The sequence below is a fragment of the Acanthochromis polyacanthus genome, chromosome 21 (assembly GCF_021347895.1).
Source record: "Acanthochromis polyacanthus isolate Apoly-LR-REF ecotype Palm Island chromosome 21, KAUST_Apoly_ChrSc, whole genome shotgun sequence".
NCBI lineage: Eukaryota > Metazoa > Chordata > Actinopteri > Pomacentridae > Acanthochromis > Acanthochromis polyacanthus.
In genome coordinates this window covers 10,215,187-10,234,911 of record NC_067133.1, presented here as the reverse complement: position 1 = coordinate 10,234,911, position 19,725 = coordinate 10,215,187, and the positions used below count along the sequence as shown (strand labels likewise).

The following is a 19,725-nucleotide window of genomic DNA, read 5'->3' as shown; positions in this document are numbered from 1 at the left end:
GAAGGGGAAAATGGTATCAATTAAAAACAACTACAATATTACTGTAGAATGAAAATCACGTCCTTGAGAGTGCAACCCTAAGAACCTTTTCCATGAAATTTTAAGGTGAATAAGACTGTAGCTAAGAAGCCTGATTTGGTTGGCAATTTGGTGTGGGGATTAGGGTTCCATTTTTAACTGTATGGGGAAAAAGCCATTTAGGTCAACAGATAACTCCAAAAAAAAGAAAAATACATTTAAAAAATCCTCTAAGAACCGATGTGAAGCTAACAGATGTTCCTCCTGCAACCTCTTTTCTGAACTGAGCAGTTCAACATTCCGTAATTATCTCCAGAGTTCCTTGAGGCTCTTCTAATTCTAAAAGAGTACTCAACAGGTAAGCAGCTATGCAACTGTTTATATCATTCAACAAGTCTGTGTCCATGTTTACTGTATATAATGTTGTTCTGTTGGGTTGTTCATGATATGGGATAGCAGAATCATGATTTATTAACACACAGTGGAAGAAGACATGTAGAAGAGATTGAAGGTTATTTGAATGGGCATACTGCAGAAACAAGCAAAAGTTGCATCAATTAATTTACATCTCAAGGCAGCCAAACCACATTTTATTGCCACTATGGCTATGAAATTTCCTTTGAGAGGTTCAGCAAGAAATTGCACAAAGTTAAATGGAACCACCTCCTAATATACGGCCTCCTGTTCTTTAAGAAAGAGGAGGAAGAGGCAGTTTGCACACAGACAAATAATCAGCTTTACCTCTGTCTTGGTGTCGGGGAAACCTGCTTGTGCTGCTCTCCAAAATTTTCATGAAACATCACTAAAGTTGCCAGCAGGACGATGACACACAAAACAACAACCACCCGAAGCTGCCGTTGGCGAGGTGCAACCATCTGGAGACAATCAAACACACGATCACATTCAGGGACAAATCAACCTTTTCTAATATACCATAAGCTTTAAGTAATTTACAATTAACATCCGAGAATGACTTATAGCAAAAGTCCTGGTGACAGAAAACAAATGTTGCAACAAATAAATGATGGTAACATTATAGAAATACTTCTTACCTTTTCCTCTCTAAGTTTCCACTCTGGTCCCTTTCATGCAGTAAGAAGAACAGACAGCTCCTTGATGGATGCCAAGTGACGCCTTCAGCCTGTAAAATGATGACAGAGCTAAACCATCAAACTGAGAACATTAGAGGATCTGCTGCAGCTCAGTGCTTTTATCCAAATGCACTCAGCAGACGGTATTGTTTTCCTCACAGAACGGGATCATGCATCTGTAGAAAACAGCTGCATGTTGAGCAGGAGTAGCTACAGTCACTGTAAAAAATAATTCTGATGTCATGCGGCACATCATCTGCACCTGCCAACTACGGCCCAGCATCCCACTCGCCTCTCTTATCAGCGAAGTTCCCCAATCCTGAGCCAGGCTTGTAGCTATTGTTGGAATTTGTCTGTTGTATTAGCTTGTAAATTTTTGTATCCATGCATAGTTCACTGCCGCTTAACAGAGCACCTAGAGTTCTGGTTTATTCATTTAGATTTTGTCATAGTGTTCCCTAGTATCTTTCTGAGTACCTTACTCTCCTGCCTAGGTTATAACTTACATGGGATAGTTACTCTGTGCATTATTCATGACAACTTGTTGTAGCTGTTAAGTTTTTCACCCTGCCCGTAGGGGGTTTTGTTTTCCTTGTAGCCCTACCAGCTATCCTGTGTGACATCCGTCACTTTCAGGCACAGTCCTAGATTCCGCATTTGTAGTTCAATTTGTTGTATTTCTATTTTTGCAAATAAATTCCTTTAAGCTGCTCTTGAAGTTTGTCATTTTTCATTCACTGTACCTGAGCCTCCTTGAGAACTATAACAGTACGGGCAGCAAAAATGAGCTCAGCGGGGCATGAGGCCGACCCTCAGGCTTATATTAGCATTCATGACACTATGGCTAGTCAGGGAACTGTACTGGGGCACCACGAAGAGTTGCAACATTGTCTCTCTAGTAGCAACAACGCGTTGTTTAAACAACTTTCAAAGCTTACTGAGAAAGTTACTTTGCTTGTAAAGTGGCCTGCTTCCCCGCATTGGCTGCCGTAGCTAACATCGCGCGGCCTGCAGTAACTATTAGTGATAGCACCGTTACTACAGTTCCGTTCTGAGAACCCCATGTACCAGTCCCTGACCGTTATAGTGGAGAATTTGGCTCGTGTCAGGCTTTTCTGACACAGTTTTCTTTTGTGTTCAAGTTACAGCCTCATTCCTAACCCTAACCCTAACCCTATACTAGATTGTCTGTTGGAGACTCAGCAGCTCAGAGGACAACGACCAAGTTTCTAAAATGTGTCTTTACAAAACAACCTCCTAAATGTTAGATCTGAATGTATGAACAGGATTAACTCACCTTCAGAGGAGCAGGTTAAGAAACAAATGATCAGAAAGAACGATGGGAATGTTCTAGAAGAAATTTTAACATCTTCTTCTTCCTCTTCCTCTGGTCAACACTTCGAGTGGGAAGTATATCCAACTAAAAACCCAAAGTTTAACCTAAAACACCAGTTAATGTAGTTTACTGATAATTATTTTTATAGTGAAGCTGTGAGATGCGGCAGCGTAAAGAAATAGAGAATGAAGTTGCTGCTAGAAAGACGTCAATCTCAACAGCACTGACTGATCTGCAGGGCGGAGCTTCATTTCTTTATTTCAGACTTTCGCAAGTACAGGATGACATTAATCATTAATCTTTTGAGATCTCGAGGACACACCGAGGCTGAAAACTCCTCCTTTGATTGTCGTCATGATATGTGTTGATTATTGACTGACCAAACGCAGCTGTGTTTCATTGTCCGTCCAACATAGTTTTATAAGATAGCAACATAGACCAGAGACAGAACAACACTAGTAAACATCATTACTGAGTGATGTAAAAAGCTTGACCACCTCCTTTTCTCAAAAAAAAAAAAAAAAATCCTCTCCTCCTTTCCTTCCGCACTTGTCACTGGGTCTTTCCCAGTTCTATATTTCTGCTTAGCTAATCATTACCTAAGTTTTAACTCGTGCAAACAAAGAGAGGCCTTGTATGTCCGACTTTGTCGCCTTATATGAGCTTCCATTGGGCTGCAGTTCACACAGATTTGTTCAGACTTCAATTGACTTCAATTTATAGTCATGTTCTCCAGTTTTATCCTTATTTGTACTTGAGTCTGATTTAAACATCATATTTTCCTCATTTTAGCCTTTGTTCAGTCTCTAAATGCCACTGCTGCGCTTCGACCAATGAGCTCAGATTGGTATGAATATCCAACAAAGATCAAAGTTTTATCAGTAAATACAAGGTGATGTTTTCTGATGAATCCATGTCGTCCAGGAGTGGAGAGCAAAAGCTTCTTGGGTGGTTCAAGAACTTTCAGGTTGATAGTGGTTTCAGTCTTCCAACTGGATCTCTTCTAGTCATTTGTTACTTCCTGGACAACGAAATATTTGCATCTTCCAGTGCCATACTTCATCACATTCTTCAGAATAAAGTGCTGATTCAAAATTGCCGATTTCCTGTTGTACTTTGGGTTTGCTTGCCGATTACATTTCAGTAGGTCTTGACAAGTTACTAATGCCTCCTAAATTTCATAGCTGTAGGTAACACGTACTGACCAAATCATCCTCTTAGGTTGAAAATAAAGGTTTTTTGTTGGTGGAATCAGGTTTTGACCAGACGTCCATCATCATAGAACTGGTCTGTATTATTCTATCAGAGCAGGGAGAACCATTGGAGACCAAATGTTCCGTTTCTAAAATGTGCCTTTACATAACAACCTTCTGAATATTAGATCTGAATGTATGGACATGATTAACTCACCCTCAGAGGAACAGACCAGGAAACAATAAATAAATAAATAAAATAAAATTTAAAAAAAAAAGTCCTGACTTTGGTATCATCTAGTTTAATACATAGAAACCTAGAAAGTTAATATACATCTTCATCATTTCCTCTTTTTTAGATTGACTGACGTGGAAAGGTTGTGACTGTGTGGCCTTTTTTCCTGAGCTCCCAGTCCTCCAACATGAGCCAGCTGGACCTGAATATGAACAACCTGCAGGACTCTGGAGTGCAGGTGTTCAGCACCAGACTGAAGAGTCCACACTGTAAACTGGAGACACTCAGGTCAGCTGATTCCCACATATTTAGATAACAGCTTAGAAAGGTTGAAGTAATGCTTATGTAGAAACACACATAAAAATCTCTGAGAATGGATTGTGAATTACCTTGAGTCAATATGCTCAAATCCCAGGTTTTTAACTTGTGTTGCAGAGCTGTACGTCATCGCGCTGACGGATTATTCCAAAATCTGGATGTTTTCTCAATATTTTCTTTCAGACATTGGACAAACAATTCAGCACAGTAGAGCACCCAAAGATCTTAGAGCAGGGTTTTCAAGAATCCATCCTTAGAGCACTTTATATCGTTGACCAACTTGTCAGTGTCTTGTCCACTTGCAGTACCATAAATTTGGTGTCACTTAGAAATGTCCTTATTTTTGAAAGAAAAGCGTTTTTTTTCCAATGAAGATAACATCAAATGAATCAGAAATCCAGTCTCGACATTGTTAATGTGGTAAATGACTATTTTAGCTGGAAACGGCTGATTTTTAATGGAATATCTACATAAATGTACAGAGGAACATTTCCACCATCACTCCTGTTATAGCTCCCATTCAGTCAGTCACCGACACAAGACGTTCTTATGGTACAGGCATTTAACTTTCCTTTCATGGCATGAAACAATGTCATAAGAACTAAACAAATACAAACATAAATGAAACTGAGGTTGCACAGAATACACTTATAAATACAGAAATACAATGAAATATACACATACACGTACCTCATTGGCCGCATTAACCAAAGGGAGTTAAAAGAAAGGAAACTTCAGTCTTCATACATAACTTAAACGTCTTGCACACCAGGCGATGCTGTCATTTTTTGTTTCAACTATAATGTGCACCATTAAAATGAACCTGACGCTACTGCAACTGAAGAACATTAGTTCCATTGTTCTAGTTGTGATTCAAAATGATATGAACTTAATATGAATAAGTAATATGATCTTAAACTGCATAAGTTGCTCAGATGGTAGCTACACCTGTGTTCTAATGCAACATTGTGTTAGCTAATCGTGTCAAAAGGCTAACTGATGATTAGAAAACCTTTGTGCAGTTGAGTTTTCATGGAAAACATGGAATTGTCTGGGAGACCATAAACATGTCAACGGTCGTGTATGTTGATAAATCAAATTTCTTTCACATTTGTTTCACTTTAAGCTGGTAAACCAGTAGAAAACTTTTTCACTGACAAAGCATCTCAGACATCCACTTTAACTTCAAATTCATTTTTTTGTTGCATTTTTCCATGTGTTACTGTGTTTTCTAAAATGTAGTTGTCCTTTGTTTTCTGACATTTGCAATGTGTTTTTGGTTTAATTGGTGTGTTGGTTGTTTGTTCAGGATGGAGCATTGCGGAGAGCAGTGGTTAAAGCGGGGTCTGTGGAAGTGTAAGTACATCACATTATACATTACATATAAACATACAGTGTGATGTATAAGTGTTGTCATATTTTTTGGCCTCTGTTGTATCTATTTTAATATAATTCCATAATTCAGTTTAGTATTGTGAGTATATTGTCACATATATCATCAATGTACTGAATGTGGATTTCATGTCAAAACTAAAATGTAAAAATACAAATAATGTTGTCTAAATTGTGCAAATTATTCTAAGTTATCAGACAAAATTTATAGTTTAAGCATATTTTTCCTATATAAAACGGAGACAAACTGGGGCCTGTTTCACAAAGTAGGTTTAGTGAAAACTCTGAGTTTGTTAACCCTGAAATGAGGAAAACGCAGAGTTTTCCATTTCACAAAGCAAGGTAACTCAAACCAGGGGACGTGGGGTAACTCTAGCCTGTTTCACAAATAGCGGTAACTAAACTCTCGGTCAGTTACCGCAGTAACAGACTCTATGACTCTAACCTGGTCGCCAGCAGGTTTATCTGAGAAAACCTCGAGTTTCTCTCTGTCTCCGCCCTCTTTCAGCCACCCACGCTGTTTCATTTCCTCATTCATTCAGTCAGTCAGCTGGCAAGTTTTAGTGTAGAACAGCTTTTATTAATGATCCAGTGGGTAAAGGAGCAGCATTACTACGCAGAGAATGAAATATTCGTCGGTAGATTGTTATAAGACCGCGCATAAATGTTCTCGCATTTCCGGACAATTATCTTTTTGAGCGGTACCGTTTTATAATCATTTCAAGTCCATAATCTACATAAACAACCTAATCTGTCCTTACATTTACATTACCAGCTGCAGTCATGCTCTCACATCCAGCAGATATTGTGTGTTGCGCTGCAGTTCTTTGCAAATGGAAGTTTTTGTAAAATGTCGGAGATGCAGAGCACTACAGTAAAGCAGGACGGTATGCAGGACGGTCAGAAAAGTGTGGCTGGCCCTGAAACGGCTTTTACCCATCTGTGTGGTTTTCCCTGGACATAAACCTGTCAGAGCCATCAAGGAGGAGTTCCACAGGATTGCAGGTGAATGATGTAGAGATCTGTTAAATTAATTTTAAATCATATTCTGTTAATAACATTGTGCTGCAACCTCAGACTGGGATTAGTCATTTTAATTTCTTTTAGGATTTCCCAGTGTGATTGGCTGCATAGATGGCACACACATCCCCATCACAGCTCCCTCACATCATAAGTAGGAAGTCCATTCAAAATTTTGATGTCAAATAAAGAAAATTGGGGGCTGAGACTACTCAACCTGAAATTGTACTACTGGGCAGCCCAATTGAAGGCTATGGTGGCTTTTATCTAGAGTTGTAATAATATGTATTGACTTATGTCTTAATACTACAATAAATTGCTGAAAAATACAATAAACTTTTAAAAAAGTGAAAATCTTTTTTTCCACATACATTTCAAAATACAGAAACTGCAAAGCTGTACCCCTCAAATTTGAAAAAAAAAAGTTGCACAATATCCCATAGTCTCGTTTATAAAGATTTTTGTTATGTGTGCTTTATTGTGTATTTTTACAAACCAATCACTACAATGAAAAAGCGCTTTGAGACATGGGGAATGAGTGAAATATTAGTCTAACCCGCCAGACGCAAAAAGAATGATTGATTTATCTTATTTGGTTTCAAATCTACTGCCAGTCAAAACTGAATATGCAATCGTAGCGTCTGCACTACAATGGGCTCTATAGGGTTAAGAATGCCAATCCGCCTCCGCAGAGGTGTGGTTTTCCTCACAGTTGACACTTTATGACCCTTATCAGAGTCTAGTGGAGGTAGGAGGCGTCCTACTGTCTCCAACAGAGCTGTGACTGGTCCTTTATTAGTAAACAAACGATCAGCAGGTGTTCCATTTGGATGTGAGTTTTAGGTTAGCTGTCTTCTGAAATGGTTTCTTATCAAATTTACAGCTTTGGGAAAAGGTCTTTGGATCTTTGTGTGTTGCTCTCGAATGTTCTGCTCCTCAGTACGCTACACAAAGACTATTGCAAAGCTTAGGAGATTCCACTGCAAAGGTATGATCTCCCTCATTTATCATACCCGAGTGGGGAACATTAAGACAATCTAAGAGGATGAGAGTATTTGTCTCACATGAAAAAATTAAGTCAGTTGTTACACTTTCTGATGATAAGACATCAAAGAAGGATCTTTCAAACATTAATTTACATATAAATTATTTAACACTATAAATCTTGCTGTGTTGTCATGCATTTTCTGTTCTTTCAGAAAATCTTTCACACATTAAAATACAAATAAATTATTTCTCCTATAAATGTTGCTGTGTTGTCATGCATTTCTGTTGTTTCTGATTCCAGGATCAGCCTTTCTTCAATAAAACCCTCTCATTTAAATTCCATATTAAAGAGGTGACCAGATTGGCCTTTTTCCACCTCAGAAATATCTCTAAAATCAGACCAAGTCTGTCATTTCAAGATGCTGAGGTCCTAATTCATGTTTTTGTTTCCTCACGGTTGGACTATTGCAATGTCCTTTTATCAGGTCTGCCAAAGAAGAGCCTTCATGGTCTGCAGATGGTCCAGAACGCAGCAGCTCGCGTTCTGACAATAGACTGTATATCAAGATGGACGTAGTATCTGGCTCCAAATTTGAAGCCAACCCGGAAGTGTCAAAAACTTGCAATATCATGCCGTCTGCTTGGGTTGGCTCCAAAAAGCTTTTGCTCCATAGACCCCAGTTCATTTTTGGAAAAAATAAAATTTGATAGACTGATTTTCTACAGCTCAGGATTTTTTTCCCGTGAGTTTTCATGGTCAAAATGAGAGATCAGGTTGCCGATCTTAAAATAAATCAATACTGAATTTTAAATAAATTGTTAAAGTTGGCTGAGCCAGGGGGCGTGGCTATACTTGATTGACAATCCCATAGACTGGTCCTGCCCCAAGTTGCTCCCCGGTCCAGCCTGCTTGATGACGCTTTTTACGTCACTGGCTCCAAAAAATCCAAAATGGCGACCAGGAAGTAGCAACATCCGGGCTTCATTTTCTCGGCGTTGAAACCCAATGGGTGACGTCACGGTTAGTTCATGCCTGGTTCTGACCAGAACAAGTAAATATGAGCATATTACTCCAGTGCTGGCCTCTCTGCATTGGCTACCAGTTCATGTTAGAGCAGACTTTAAGGTGCTGCTAATAACCTATAAAATTGTTAATGGAATTGCCCCGTCTTATTTATCCAGCCTGCTGAATCTGTATGTCCCCACTCGAGCTCTCTGTTCCCAGGGGACTGGACTTCTGAATATCCCGAAAGTCTGTAAAAAGATGGTGGGGGAACGGGCTTTTTCTTTCCAGGCACCTATATTGTGGAACATTCTACCTGCTGAAATCAGGCAGGCATCGTCCATTAATGTATTTAAAACTAAACTGAAGGCCCACCTCTTTTCATTTATATATGAATCTTAAATTGTTTGTTTATCTGATGTCTTTTTTATTCATTTTTTTTGTTTTTACTTTTAGCTGTTTTATTTATGTGTACAGCACTTTGACAGAAAGCGCTTTATAAATAAAGTTATCATTAAAACATTGGACACTTGTGCCGTTGTTGGGAACAGTGGGATCCTGATCAACAGCAGCTGTGGAGAAAGGATGGACTCGGCTCAGTTTGTTATCAGGTAAGACAGATGTCCAGCATAGACAACTGAAAGGCTGATGATAAGGTAATCAGCAAAAGTAAAGTCCACATAACGATACTTTCTCAATGCTTGTCCAGGTGCAATCTCGCTCCATTGGGAAATGGATATGAGAAACATGTTGGCATCAAGACTGACCTTGTGATGGCAAACTCAAGTATCTTCATTAATAAGTGAGAAAAAAAAAAAAAAGAATTGTTGTCACCTTAAATAGATGCCATTAGTTCAGTTCTGTTACCTCACATCAGCTTTTTATTTACAGGTACGGGACTCTGAATGGACACCGCCATATGGAGAGTCTGTCTAGCTATGGAAACTCCATGCTGCTTATTCCCGCCTTCACCTTTGACTCCAACACTCCTGTGTCTCTATGGGCCTTCTACAGCATCAAAGACTTTGAGAGCCCCATCTGACCAGTCTTCTCAAACCCAGAGTCCCTCAAGAATCTGATCCTGTTCTGGCGCTCTCAGGGCCTGAGAGAAAGCAGACTCAGTACCGGCCTCATCACTACCAGTCTGGCTCTGCAGCTCTGCAACAACATTGATCTGTACGGATTCTGGCCCTTCAGCAACCACCCACAAGACCTCCACCCCCTGACCAACCACTACTATGATGACCGAAAAGCTTATCACTTCCACACCATGCCGGCTAAGTTAGACCTCCTGATGAGGTTACACAGTCAGGGCATCCTCAGGCTTCACCTGGAAGACTGCCCAACAGGTGGAAAGTAGGTTACAGGGACAAACAACAGCACAACAGCAAAGTGCCTTCTTAGCCTCCAGGATGAAGTCAGTCACGCAGATATTTCAAATGACTGAAACAGGAGGGATTGAGTGTGTCCATCTGGTACCTATCAGCAGACAAGACATTTGCACTGAAACCTAAATGCAATAATATAAACACTCTCTGCAGTCTTACATTGCAGTACGGTGCCCTACTATGGTGTTATACACATTGAACTGAGAGTGTTGGGAAAACAGTATAAGGCTGTCCCTACTTTAGTTGTCCCCGATTCTGACTACCGTTCATCAGTCCCTTTACTTGTGGGAATCAATATCATCCGAGCATCAAAGAGCCACCTTCAAGCAGTCTATGAACAGCAGTATCTACATCAGGCGAAAGAAAGCCATCCAGAGTGGTATACCGCTTTACTGGACATGTGAGATGCTGAGCATTGTGGAATGGATGACTTAGTCTGTAGTCTCTGGTATTGTTTATCGTTGCATATTTTTATGTTGTCAGGCTGTTTTGTGTTGTTTTGACCATTATCATTAATTTTATAGACATTTTTGGTTTCACTTTTTTGGCGACATTTGTCAGAGGCCCTGTGATGTCACGCAACGCAGCTTATGTAAACACTGTTCTTGTTTGTCTGTTTAGGAGCAGAGTGAATAATGAAAGGTGACCACGTTAGCTCTGGTGCTATGAGCAACATGTTTTACATTTAAGTGATACCATTAGCTAAAGTGGTGCAGTGATATGTAAACTCTTTGTTGCACAATTTGCACACAACCACACTTTTATCCAAGCTGCCATTGGGAAGACTTTCAAAAGAAAACTTTCTGCCCAACAAGCTCCATGTGATCTCCTCTTCCTTCACAGTTCACTAAACCGTCTTATGCGCTGACGTCACTCCTGGCTGCAAGCAGACTTTAGGTTCATTACCGCCACCTACTGGGTTGGAGTGTGCATGAGAGTTACTGATGTGACAGATATAAAGGAATTGAGAAAGGTGTGGTTGCATGCGTTATTGTTTTTAATGCATTTTTCTGTAATTAATCAAAATTAGCCCCAGTTATAACTTTTGTTTCTGTTCAGTCACTCCACCCTGATGCACTGAGTTAATGTGCCCACCAGGTGACATTGTTCATCTAGTGTTTGATTGGCTTTCATTGTTGTTTCATTGTCTTTATACACCACTTTATCCTCACTAGGGTCGCGGGGGGCGCTGGAGTCTATCCCAACTGACTCTGGCGAAGGCAGGGAACACCCTGGACAGGTCGCCAGTCTGTCGCAGGGCTACACATACAGACAAACAATCACATTCACACCTACTGGCAATTTAGAGTTATCAATTAACCTCAGCATATTTTTGGACTGTGGGAGGAAGCCAGAGTGCCCGGAGAAAACCCACACATGCACAGGGAGAACATGCAAACTCCATGCAGAATGATCCCAGGCCCACCCCGGGATTTGAACCAGGGATCTTCTTGCTGCAAGGTGAAAGTGCTAACCATAACACCACTGTGCAGCCCTGTGAGGAAATCTGTTGTTGAAAATTTACTGTTTAAACTGTTAGATAGTGTTGATTTGCATGGCTGAGGGAGCAGACTGCACAATGAAAGGTGACCAGAAGGCAGTTAATGTGTTTTATTCTCTTCTGCAGAGGAAAACAAATGCCAGAGAATCCTCAACCAAGTCTTCCTTGACACCCTAATCACATACGTACACACCCATTGCACCTGTTTAGTTTTATCAGTATCTTTTGTTGTCTGATAATAAAAGATTTTTTATGTGTTTTGTCCTCTGGGTTTGAAACCTAAGCCATGATAAATATGATCCTCCTGTGCTGCTTGTTTAAATATCATCAAAGAATTCAGTCAAACTGGGAAGTTGGTCAGTCAGACAGGAAGAGGCTGAGGAGGAGACGTGTGTGAGGTTCAGTCTGAAGACGAGGGGTAAATTTGAAATCACAGACCAACAGGTGAGGTCCACAGAAGAGGTGAGGTATGAGGGGCCAGCTCTTGAAATCCCGTTTCTCTCTGATAATCACCCTCCTCTGCTTGGGGAGTCTGCTCACTTCTCTCATCTGGTACAACTAGTAAGTGTGAAATTACCTTTATTTATAATTAGACTGACCTGCCACCTTATTGCACTGTTTGTACTTTCTGCAATCACTGTTTTCTGTTTCTCATCTGTTAATATGTTGTTGTTGTTTTGCAATATTTATCTCTTTTATTCATTTATAGTTCTGTCTTGCCTTGTCTGGATTTTGTGGCAGATTAGTTCATTATGTAATTTCTCTGTCTTTACACTGACGAGGGGATTGCAGGGGTTAAGAGGGATTTCCTTTAATTCTTTTTGAGGACAGGTAGTGCCGCTGTTTAAATGCAGAAACCATATTGTACCATAATTATGTACAATGTACATTTACAAACTGTGATGAAAGTTCTGTTACAAAACAAAAAAGAAATTACCTTTACACTCAAAGAACACAAACAATCCTGGTTCTTAAATGGTTCTTTAGAAGGCTCTTTGATTCTTTAAGGTATTGTCACCGCTTGAAAACCCTTTTTACTTTGGGGAACGCACTTCACATATTTTATGTATTTCAGTACCTCCAGGATTTCGCGGGTGTTTTTCAAGATTGTTGTTTCCTAAAATGCTTTTCTAAAAAATTGCGTTTTAAATCTATATGTTGCCATTAAATTCCAGGAGACAGTGACAATTACGAAAAAGTTGCACTTTTTTCAGCTTTTAGAACATGTTTTCAACATTTTAATTGACATTTTATTCTGAAATGAATTCTTTAACACGCTCCAATCCATTTACACAAAAGCTGGCATACCACTGGTGGAGAATTAGCACCAGCCAGACACTGGTTTAACATGAAGTAGTTGGTAGAGTCAAGGTACAAAATAATCATTTACTATTGAATGAATCACACTTGGACATATCTGTCAGTGGCAATTTCACATCCTGACACAAACTTATTCACACACACACGCTCACGGCTTGTCACGTCAAATAACATATGGGCATGCCATATATATATATATATATATATACATATATATATATATTTTCCACCACAAAATTGCACAGGGTCCAAAATGTCTTCAACATGTCTTCATCTTCAAAACATAAACAAAGGAAGTGAGTTTGGTGCATTATGTGCATTACGTGCATTACGTGCATTATGTTTGCATTATGTTTGCACTGGGGAATGCTATGATTGGTTACCTCATGGGAGGCTGGCCAAAATTATGGAAAAGTTGCGGTGATTGGACAAAATTGCAAGGTCGAGCAGAATTTGCGGAGATTGGTTGAATTCATGTGAATTGGTGCAATTCATGGAGGGACTGGTATTTTATACACTCAGTGAAGCGGCCAATCTTTAAGACCATATAAACAATAAAACAACAGTAATAAAGCTGATAAAAATGAAGCTCAGAGTTTCCCGAGTTCATCTGTATTTTACTAATCTGTCCTGTTTTCATCTAAGTAATGTGGAACCTCACCGACTGCCTCCGAAGAAAAATCTCTCTCAGCTCTCTAAACCTTGTAAAGGCTGCACGTGAGCAAACACAGTTACAGCTTCCCCTCATACAACCAAAGTATTTACGGCATTATCTAATCAAGTGACTTCAGCACCGCAGAGATTAAACACTAGACTTGTTTCTGTTACAGGGAGGTTCTGGACAAAGTAGCAGAGAGTAAAACTGAAATCTCAAAGAAGCAAGAAGACAAACCAGAAAAAATCAGGCAAGGATATTATCTCAAAGTCCTATTGTTACCATTTCAGTTGGACTATTTTGAAAAACAAAACAGAAAATACAACATATAAAATTAGACATTTTAGTTAGTTTTATAGAAGTAACTAATAATTAAGGGGGAAACAAAATGCCTCTACAGGACAATAAATGGTGAAGAACAAACTTGTTTTATTTATAGAACCTTAATTGAACTGATTCAGCTTCACTCTAGATGAAAAAAAATACATTTTCTGAACTCCATCAGACCTCAATATTATCAGGTTTTGATTCTGACAGATTTAACAAATGACAAACTTGTGTTTTTAAATGTCACATGACTTCTGTGCAATGATGTCCCATTTGTGTTACAGGGAGGGCAACAACAAAGCAGTAGAGAAAAACTCAAAGAACCAAGAGGACAATCCCCAGAAAGTCAAGTAAGGACATTGTCTCAAAGCCTTATTTTGAACATTTTAATCTGAATACTTGGGAAAAATTAACTACATACCAAAATTTAGGCTTTAGTTTAGGTTATAGAAGTAGCTAATTGACTGAAAAAACTAAATGACTTCATGGTACAACAAATGGTTAAGATGAAAATGATTTCATGTATGTATGTATGTATGTATGTATGTATATGTGCGTGCAGGTGTGTGTGTGAAGAAAAAAAATTACACAGCTGACTTGTCTGTGTGTTTGTGTCACAGGGATTTCATCCACAAAGCAGTAGAATGTTACTCTCAAACCTGGAAGAAGCAGGAGGACAATTACCAAAAACTCAGGCAAGAAAATCCTCTCTGGTAGAACAAGATAGCAGGCAGGGAAGAGACTAACAAACTAAGTGTTAAATATGATTTAAACTGCAGACATGGAAGGTGATGTAGAACTAGAAGCTCAGATTAATGCAGAATAACTACATGGTCTAAATATAACACGTCTCTCATTCATATGAGTTATTGTAAAATAGAGAACCTTCACTTGAATTACTGCTTTGACTCACTGCAATTTTTTCATGGAATAGGATCATTCCATAAACATGGAATTGTTCTAAATCATAAACCCACAAAACATGTCAACTGGATGTTTTTATTCAGCAAATAGCAGGTCATTGTGTTCAACACCTAATCGTACTGCTCAGTCAAAGTCAACAAAGTCTTTGTGTTTCAACAGATCTAAGCTGAGCAGCGAGTGCCTTGGATTGGACAAGGCCTTAATTACCCAAAACAATAAACCAGTGGGATCGGAGATTGTTTACGACGGGGAAAAGAAGACTTTGCAGGTGACTCCAGAGCTCTTCAACATCTTTTTGAAGGTATGTCATTTGTCATCCATGAATACAACATCTTCTCCTTGTTTGACATCTTAAATGTTATTCAAAAAGTTACCGATTGAGCAGGTATGACAAGTTGTACTACAAAAACAGAAATCCTACTAGATACAAGTCATGTGTTTGGTTACATGTGGGGTCATGATAAACACAACTCTGCAGTGTGGTTTGTTTCAGGTGAAGGGGCTCACAAACTTGGACCTGACTATAAGAAGTGGGGAAAAAAAAGTTATTTTTGTGGAACTTTCACAATCAGTTAAGCAGGTCTGACAAATTATCTCCCAAAAAATTAAATCTTGTTAGATAGCCTCATCCAAGTAGAGTTTCAAAATGGATCTCACTATATTATTAAGAAGATCAATGCACTGTTTTCTACTCTCTGGAAGAGATGCTTTAAGGTAAATTCCAATCAAACAGTTTCCCCAGGGATCCTGAGAATAAATTCACCAATAATGTTGCTCACATAAGTACATCAGAATGCCATTAAATATGTCAAAACATGAAAATTTTCCACTAGAAAAATGCCAGTAGACCTTTCTATTTGGTTATTTGATCCATTTCTGACCTCTACCGCTCTCTGCCTTGGAGTTTTACTTCATGTTGCTTCCAGGAGCTTTTGGAGGTGTATTGTTTGTTCTAAAGTGTCTAAACAGTTTTATGAAGCTTATCTGAAATGGTATGTGGGAAAGTTCAGATCTTCTATTTATCTGTTTATCTTCTTCGTTAATGACTGGACTGTGGATGTTAAATATCTATTAAGTGCTTCTGAACAGATTGACAAATGTCACTGTCAAAGCAAAACGGACAACCAAGGTTAGTAGGATGCGTGAGTCCAAATATCACGTGAAGATGAAAGAAAACGGTTGCGCTGTTGCTGTCTAACAAAGGATGTGTCTTAACTTCGAAACACCTTGCTGGAACGGGGGCAAACTCTTCCAGTGTTTCCTGATGAAAGGAGTGAAGAACAGAAAGTTGAATTTGTGTTCAAAATAAGGCTGACAGCTGAATGTAAATAAAAGCTTTGTGAAACATCAGGAGCATCACCATTGTCTGGCTGGAGTTTGCTGCACATATGACCTAAATATATAGCGGGCAGCAGGAATTGATGGGACTCAGAAACACCCCACAGTTTAATCATTTGTTCCTTGTATGATTTCCAACTTATAAATAATGGTCATTTTGTAGTAGGATCGCAATCATGTGATCGTCAGCAAGTAACTGACACAGTGTTCAGGTCAGTGTTTATAGTGACGCCGTGCTGGCAGCTATATCTGGCAGAGGGAAATCTTTAACAAAGCTGTGGATCCAGATTATCAGCCGCATCAATGCCAAAATCTAATCACTTGGTCCTTGTGTCATTTCTGACCTTCCCTGGAAATTTCATCCAAATGTGTTGGTCCGTCATTGAATAATGTTTCATGCAGACAGATTCACAGATTAACAGATTCACAGAAAAACGTACGCCGATCGTCACATAACTCCGCCATTCCTTGGCAGAGTAAAAACGCAGATTTAAGGAAACAACATCTAAAGCCTTGTGACCAATGTAAACTTTGAATGTAGTTTCTACTGTAAAATCTACCAGAGCTACAGGGTTCCAAACACAGCTGGGTTTTAGCCGTCATCTGGCCTACTTCCCATTCATTTCAATGAGGATCTTTAATGCAGTTCTTGCAAATTTTGTAAAAAAATATACAATGGCATACAACAATTAAGTCAATTTCTACACATTCTGACGATAAGAGATTTAAAAAAGGATCTTTCACACATTAAAATACATATAAATTATTTCTCTTATAAATGTTGCTGTGTTTACATGTAGTTCTGTTGTTTCTGTTAACAGGATCAGCCTTTCTCCAGTAAAACATTGGACACTTGTGCTGTTGTTGGGAATGGTGGGATCCTGATCAACAGCAGCTGTGGAGAAAGGATCGACTCGGCTCAGTTTGTTATCAGGTAAGACAGACATCCAGCGTAGAGAACTGATGTCAGCATCAATCCACAAAGTAATGTCTACAAAAAGTCCACATAATGCTTTTATTGCTATTTGCTTAGGTGCAATCTCCCTCCTTTGGCAAACGGATATGAGAAACATGTTGGCATAAAGACTGACCTTGTGACGGCAAACCCAAGTATCTTCAATGACAGGTATGCAAAAAAAAATAGTCTTTGTAACCTTTAAAACAGAATATTCTTTTAGTTTTCTTGCTTCACGCCAGCTCTTTATTTACAGGTATGGGGCTCTGAATGGACATCGCCATCCATTTGTGGAGAGTCTACGTAGCTATGAAAACTCCCTGCTGCTTATTCATGCCTTTTCCTTTAGCGCCTACACTGCTGTGTCTCTGCGGGCCTTCAACACCATCAAGGACTTTGAGAGCCCCATCCGACCAGTCTTCTCAAACCCAGAGTACCTCAAGAGTCTGATCCTGTTCTGGCGCTCTCAGGGCCTGAGAGAAAGCAGACTCAGTACCGGCCTCATCACTACCAGTCTGGCTCTGCAGCTCTGCAACAACATTGATCTGTATGGATTCTGGCCCTTCAGCAACCACCCACAAGACCTCCACCCCCTGACCAACCACTACTACGACGACATAAAACCTAACAAATTCCATGCCATGCCAGCAGAGTTTGATCTTCTGATGAGGTTACACAGTCAGGGCATCCTCAGACTTCATTTGGAGGACTGCCCAACAGGTGGAAAGTAGTTCCCAGGGACGAACAACAGCACATCAGCAAAGTGCCCTCTTGAGCCTCAGGATGAAACCATTCACTCAGGCATTTCAAATAAATTAACCGATTTACTTCAGCTGATAGGAGGGTTCGAGTTTGTCCTCCTGGTTACGTATCAGTCAAGATGCTTGCATTGAAACCTAAATGCAACAACTACAAGACTATCTGTAGTCTTATAGTGTACCTACAACTCTATTCCCACAAAATTCAAGCTGGAGTCTGCAGGGAATTATTTAGATTTTACTGGGATGCCTTGTATACATAATAGTGCCTTAAGTTCATCATGTACTGAAGATAGCTTTTGGATCAAATTCATGTGTTTAAATTTTAAGGAAAGTTAACTTTCAGTTTTAAATGTGTCCATCTTCAGTATTTGATTTACCCAAACATAAAATGTAAAGCACATTTTGTCACTGTTTAATGAAAACACCAGCACATTGAATGTTGAAACACATTTGAGATGTCGACTTGGCCTCCAAATTCCCAGATCGCAATCCAATCCAGCATCTGTGGGATGTGCTGGACAAACAAGTTGCTTACATCTTGGTGCCAGACACCACAGCACACCTTCAAGTCCATGCCTTGATGGATTATTGCTGTTTTAGCAGGAAAAGTGGGGCCAACACAATATTAGGCAGGTGGTCATAATGGTATGTCTAATTGGTGTAAATCCATGTATTGGTATAATGTTAGTTTGGAAACAAGTGTGAACAATTTCAACAATTTCTAATGAGGCAGATTTAGCTGACTATTGTAAGGTGATTGTGAAATGTGTACTTTGGGTGACAGTAAAGTCTTTATATATATTTTTACACAGACTTTGTTGGATCTTGTGTAACTGGGAGTTGTGTTGACAAGGCTGAGGTCTTAACAGGTTTTTCCCATCTTAAAGCATCAGTGGTCTTCTGCTTGACTAACTCTAATTTGCCTGAAATGTATTTATTTCAAATTGTGGTCATCTAAAATAGTATCTGAAGTTTTAGACTGATAAATCAAGCACTTTCTGAGATATATATTTAAATTGTGTGACGACCCTCCACCTGGACAACAGGTGTTCTTGTCTTTTCTTTTCCAGGGCTGAGGGAGGGTCGTCAGCTGATCGAGCCAGACCTGGGATCCAGTGGCTCAGCTGCATAAAACCTCCTTCACTTTCATTCCAGCTCTCTGTCTCTCAGGAGCTGCTTTCTCCAGCAGAATAGTTTTTGGGTTAGTGTTTGGGAACTTTAATGCATGGTTTTGGTTGTTTTTGTGAAAATAAATCAATTTTAGTCACCACACAGCTGTTGTCGCTTCCCCGTTTCAGTTACAGCTTTTGAGCCAAGCTGTAACAATTACCCACTGTCGACCCACTTTTTTATTTTCGCAAAATCACAATTGAGGCCGTTTGAGCAACAATATCTCAGGAGTTAGTGAAGATAGAAGCCTAAATTTAATTTCTAATCATCGATTCAGAATCTGCAACATTGTACAAGTAGATTTAATACTTTGATCATGGCTCATTTGAAATACAACAAAACACAAAACTGAAGCGGTCATGAAATGTCCCAGCTCATTAACAAAAATATTATAATGTGTAAGTCAACTAGTGATATTTTCTGAATCATATGTGGCTGCAGATCACAGTAGTACAAACACTGTTTACAGAGACAAGACAGTTGTGGTTCACAGAGGAGAGTACCTTTATTGAATAACTGATTGAATCCTGGACAGCTGGTAGTGCCTCAAAAACAAATAAATCTAATCCATGAAAATGCATCAAAAAGATTACAACAACGTAATTCTTTTTAACAACGCAATATTTTGAAAAGGAACCATTAAATTAGTAAAGGAAAGGAAAAAGAAGCAGAAGCCTGCGGTGGTGAGGTCACTGATTAACAAATTACGAACCACTCGTGGGCTCTCAGAAATCTGTAACCACATCAGAAAGGTGTCAAATATCGTGTCCAAGTTCTCTTACCACTGCAGCCT

General features: G+C 39.3%; 1 protein-coding gene and 1 pseudogene across 1 annotated transcript; both read left to right on the top strand.

Annotated features, from left to right (window-relative positions):
- Positions 1-4,060: 4,060 nt before the first annotated feature.
- Positions 4,061-9,953, top strand: LOC110961787 (alpha-2,8-sialyltransferase 8F-like; annotated as a pseudogene).
- Positions 9,954-14,048: 4,095 nt separating this feature from the next.
- Positions 14,049-17,732, top strand: LOC110961786 (alpha-2,8-sialyltransferase 8F-like). The gene is made up of 6 exons (XM_051941494.1): positions 14,049-14,134; positions 14,405-14,479; positions 14,868-15,009; positions 16,868-16,980; positions 17,080-17,172; positions 17,258-17,732. The coding sequence occupies exons 1-6, from the start codon at positions 14,049-14,051 to the stop codon at positions 17,730-17,732; spliced, it is 984 nt and encodes a 327-aa protein (XP_051797454.1).
- Positions 17,733-19,725: the final 1,993 nt, after the last annotated feature.

Excerpts from the sequence above, each read along its gene's own strand:
- LOC110961786 (XM_051941494.1), top strand. The coding sequence starts at position 14,049 with ATGTCCCATTTGTGTTACAGGGAGGGCAACAACAAAGCAGTAGAGAAA. Across the intron at positions 14,135-14,404 it reads GACAATCCCCAGAAAGTCAA|GGATTTCATCCACAAAGCAG; the intron begins GTAAGGACATTG and ends TTTGTGTCACAG. Across the intron at positions 15,010-16,867 it reads TCTTCAACATCTTTTTGAAG|GATCAGCCTTTCTCCAGTAA; the intron begins GTATGTCATTTG and ends TTCTGTTAACAG.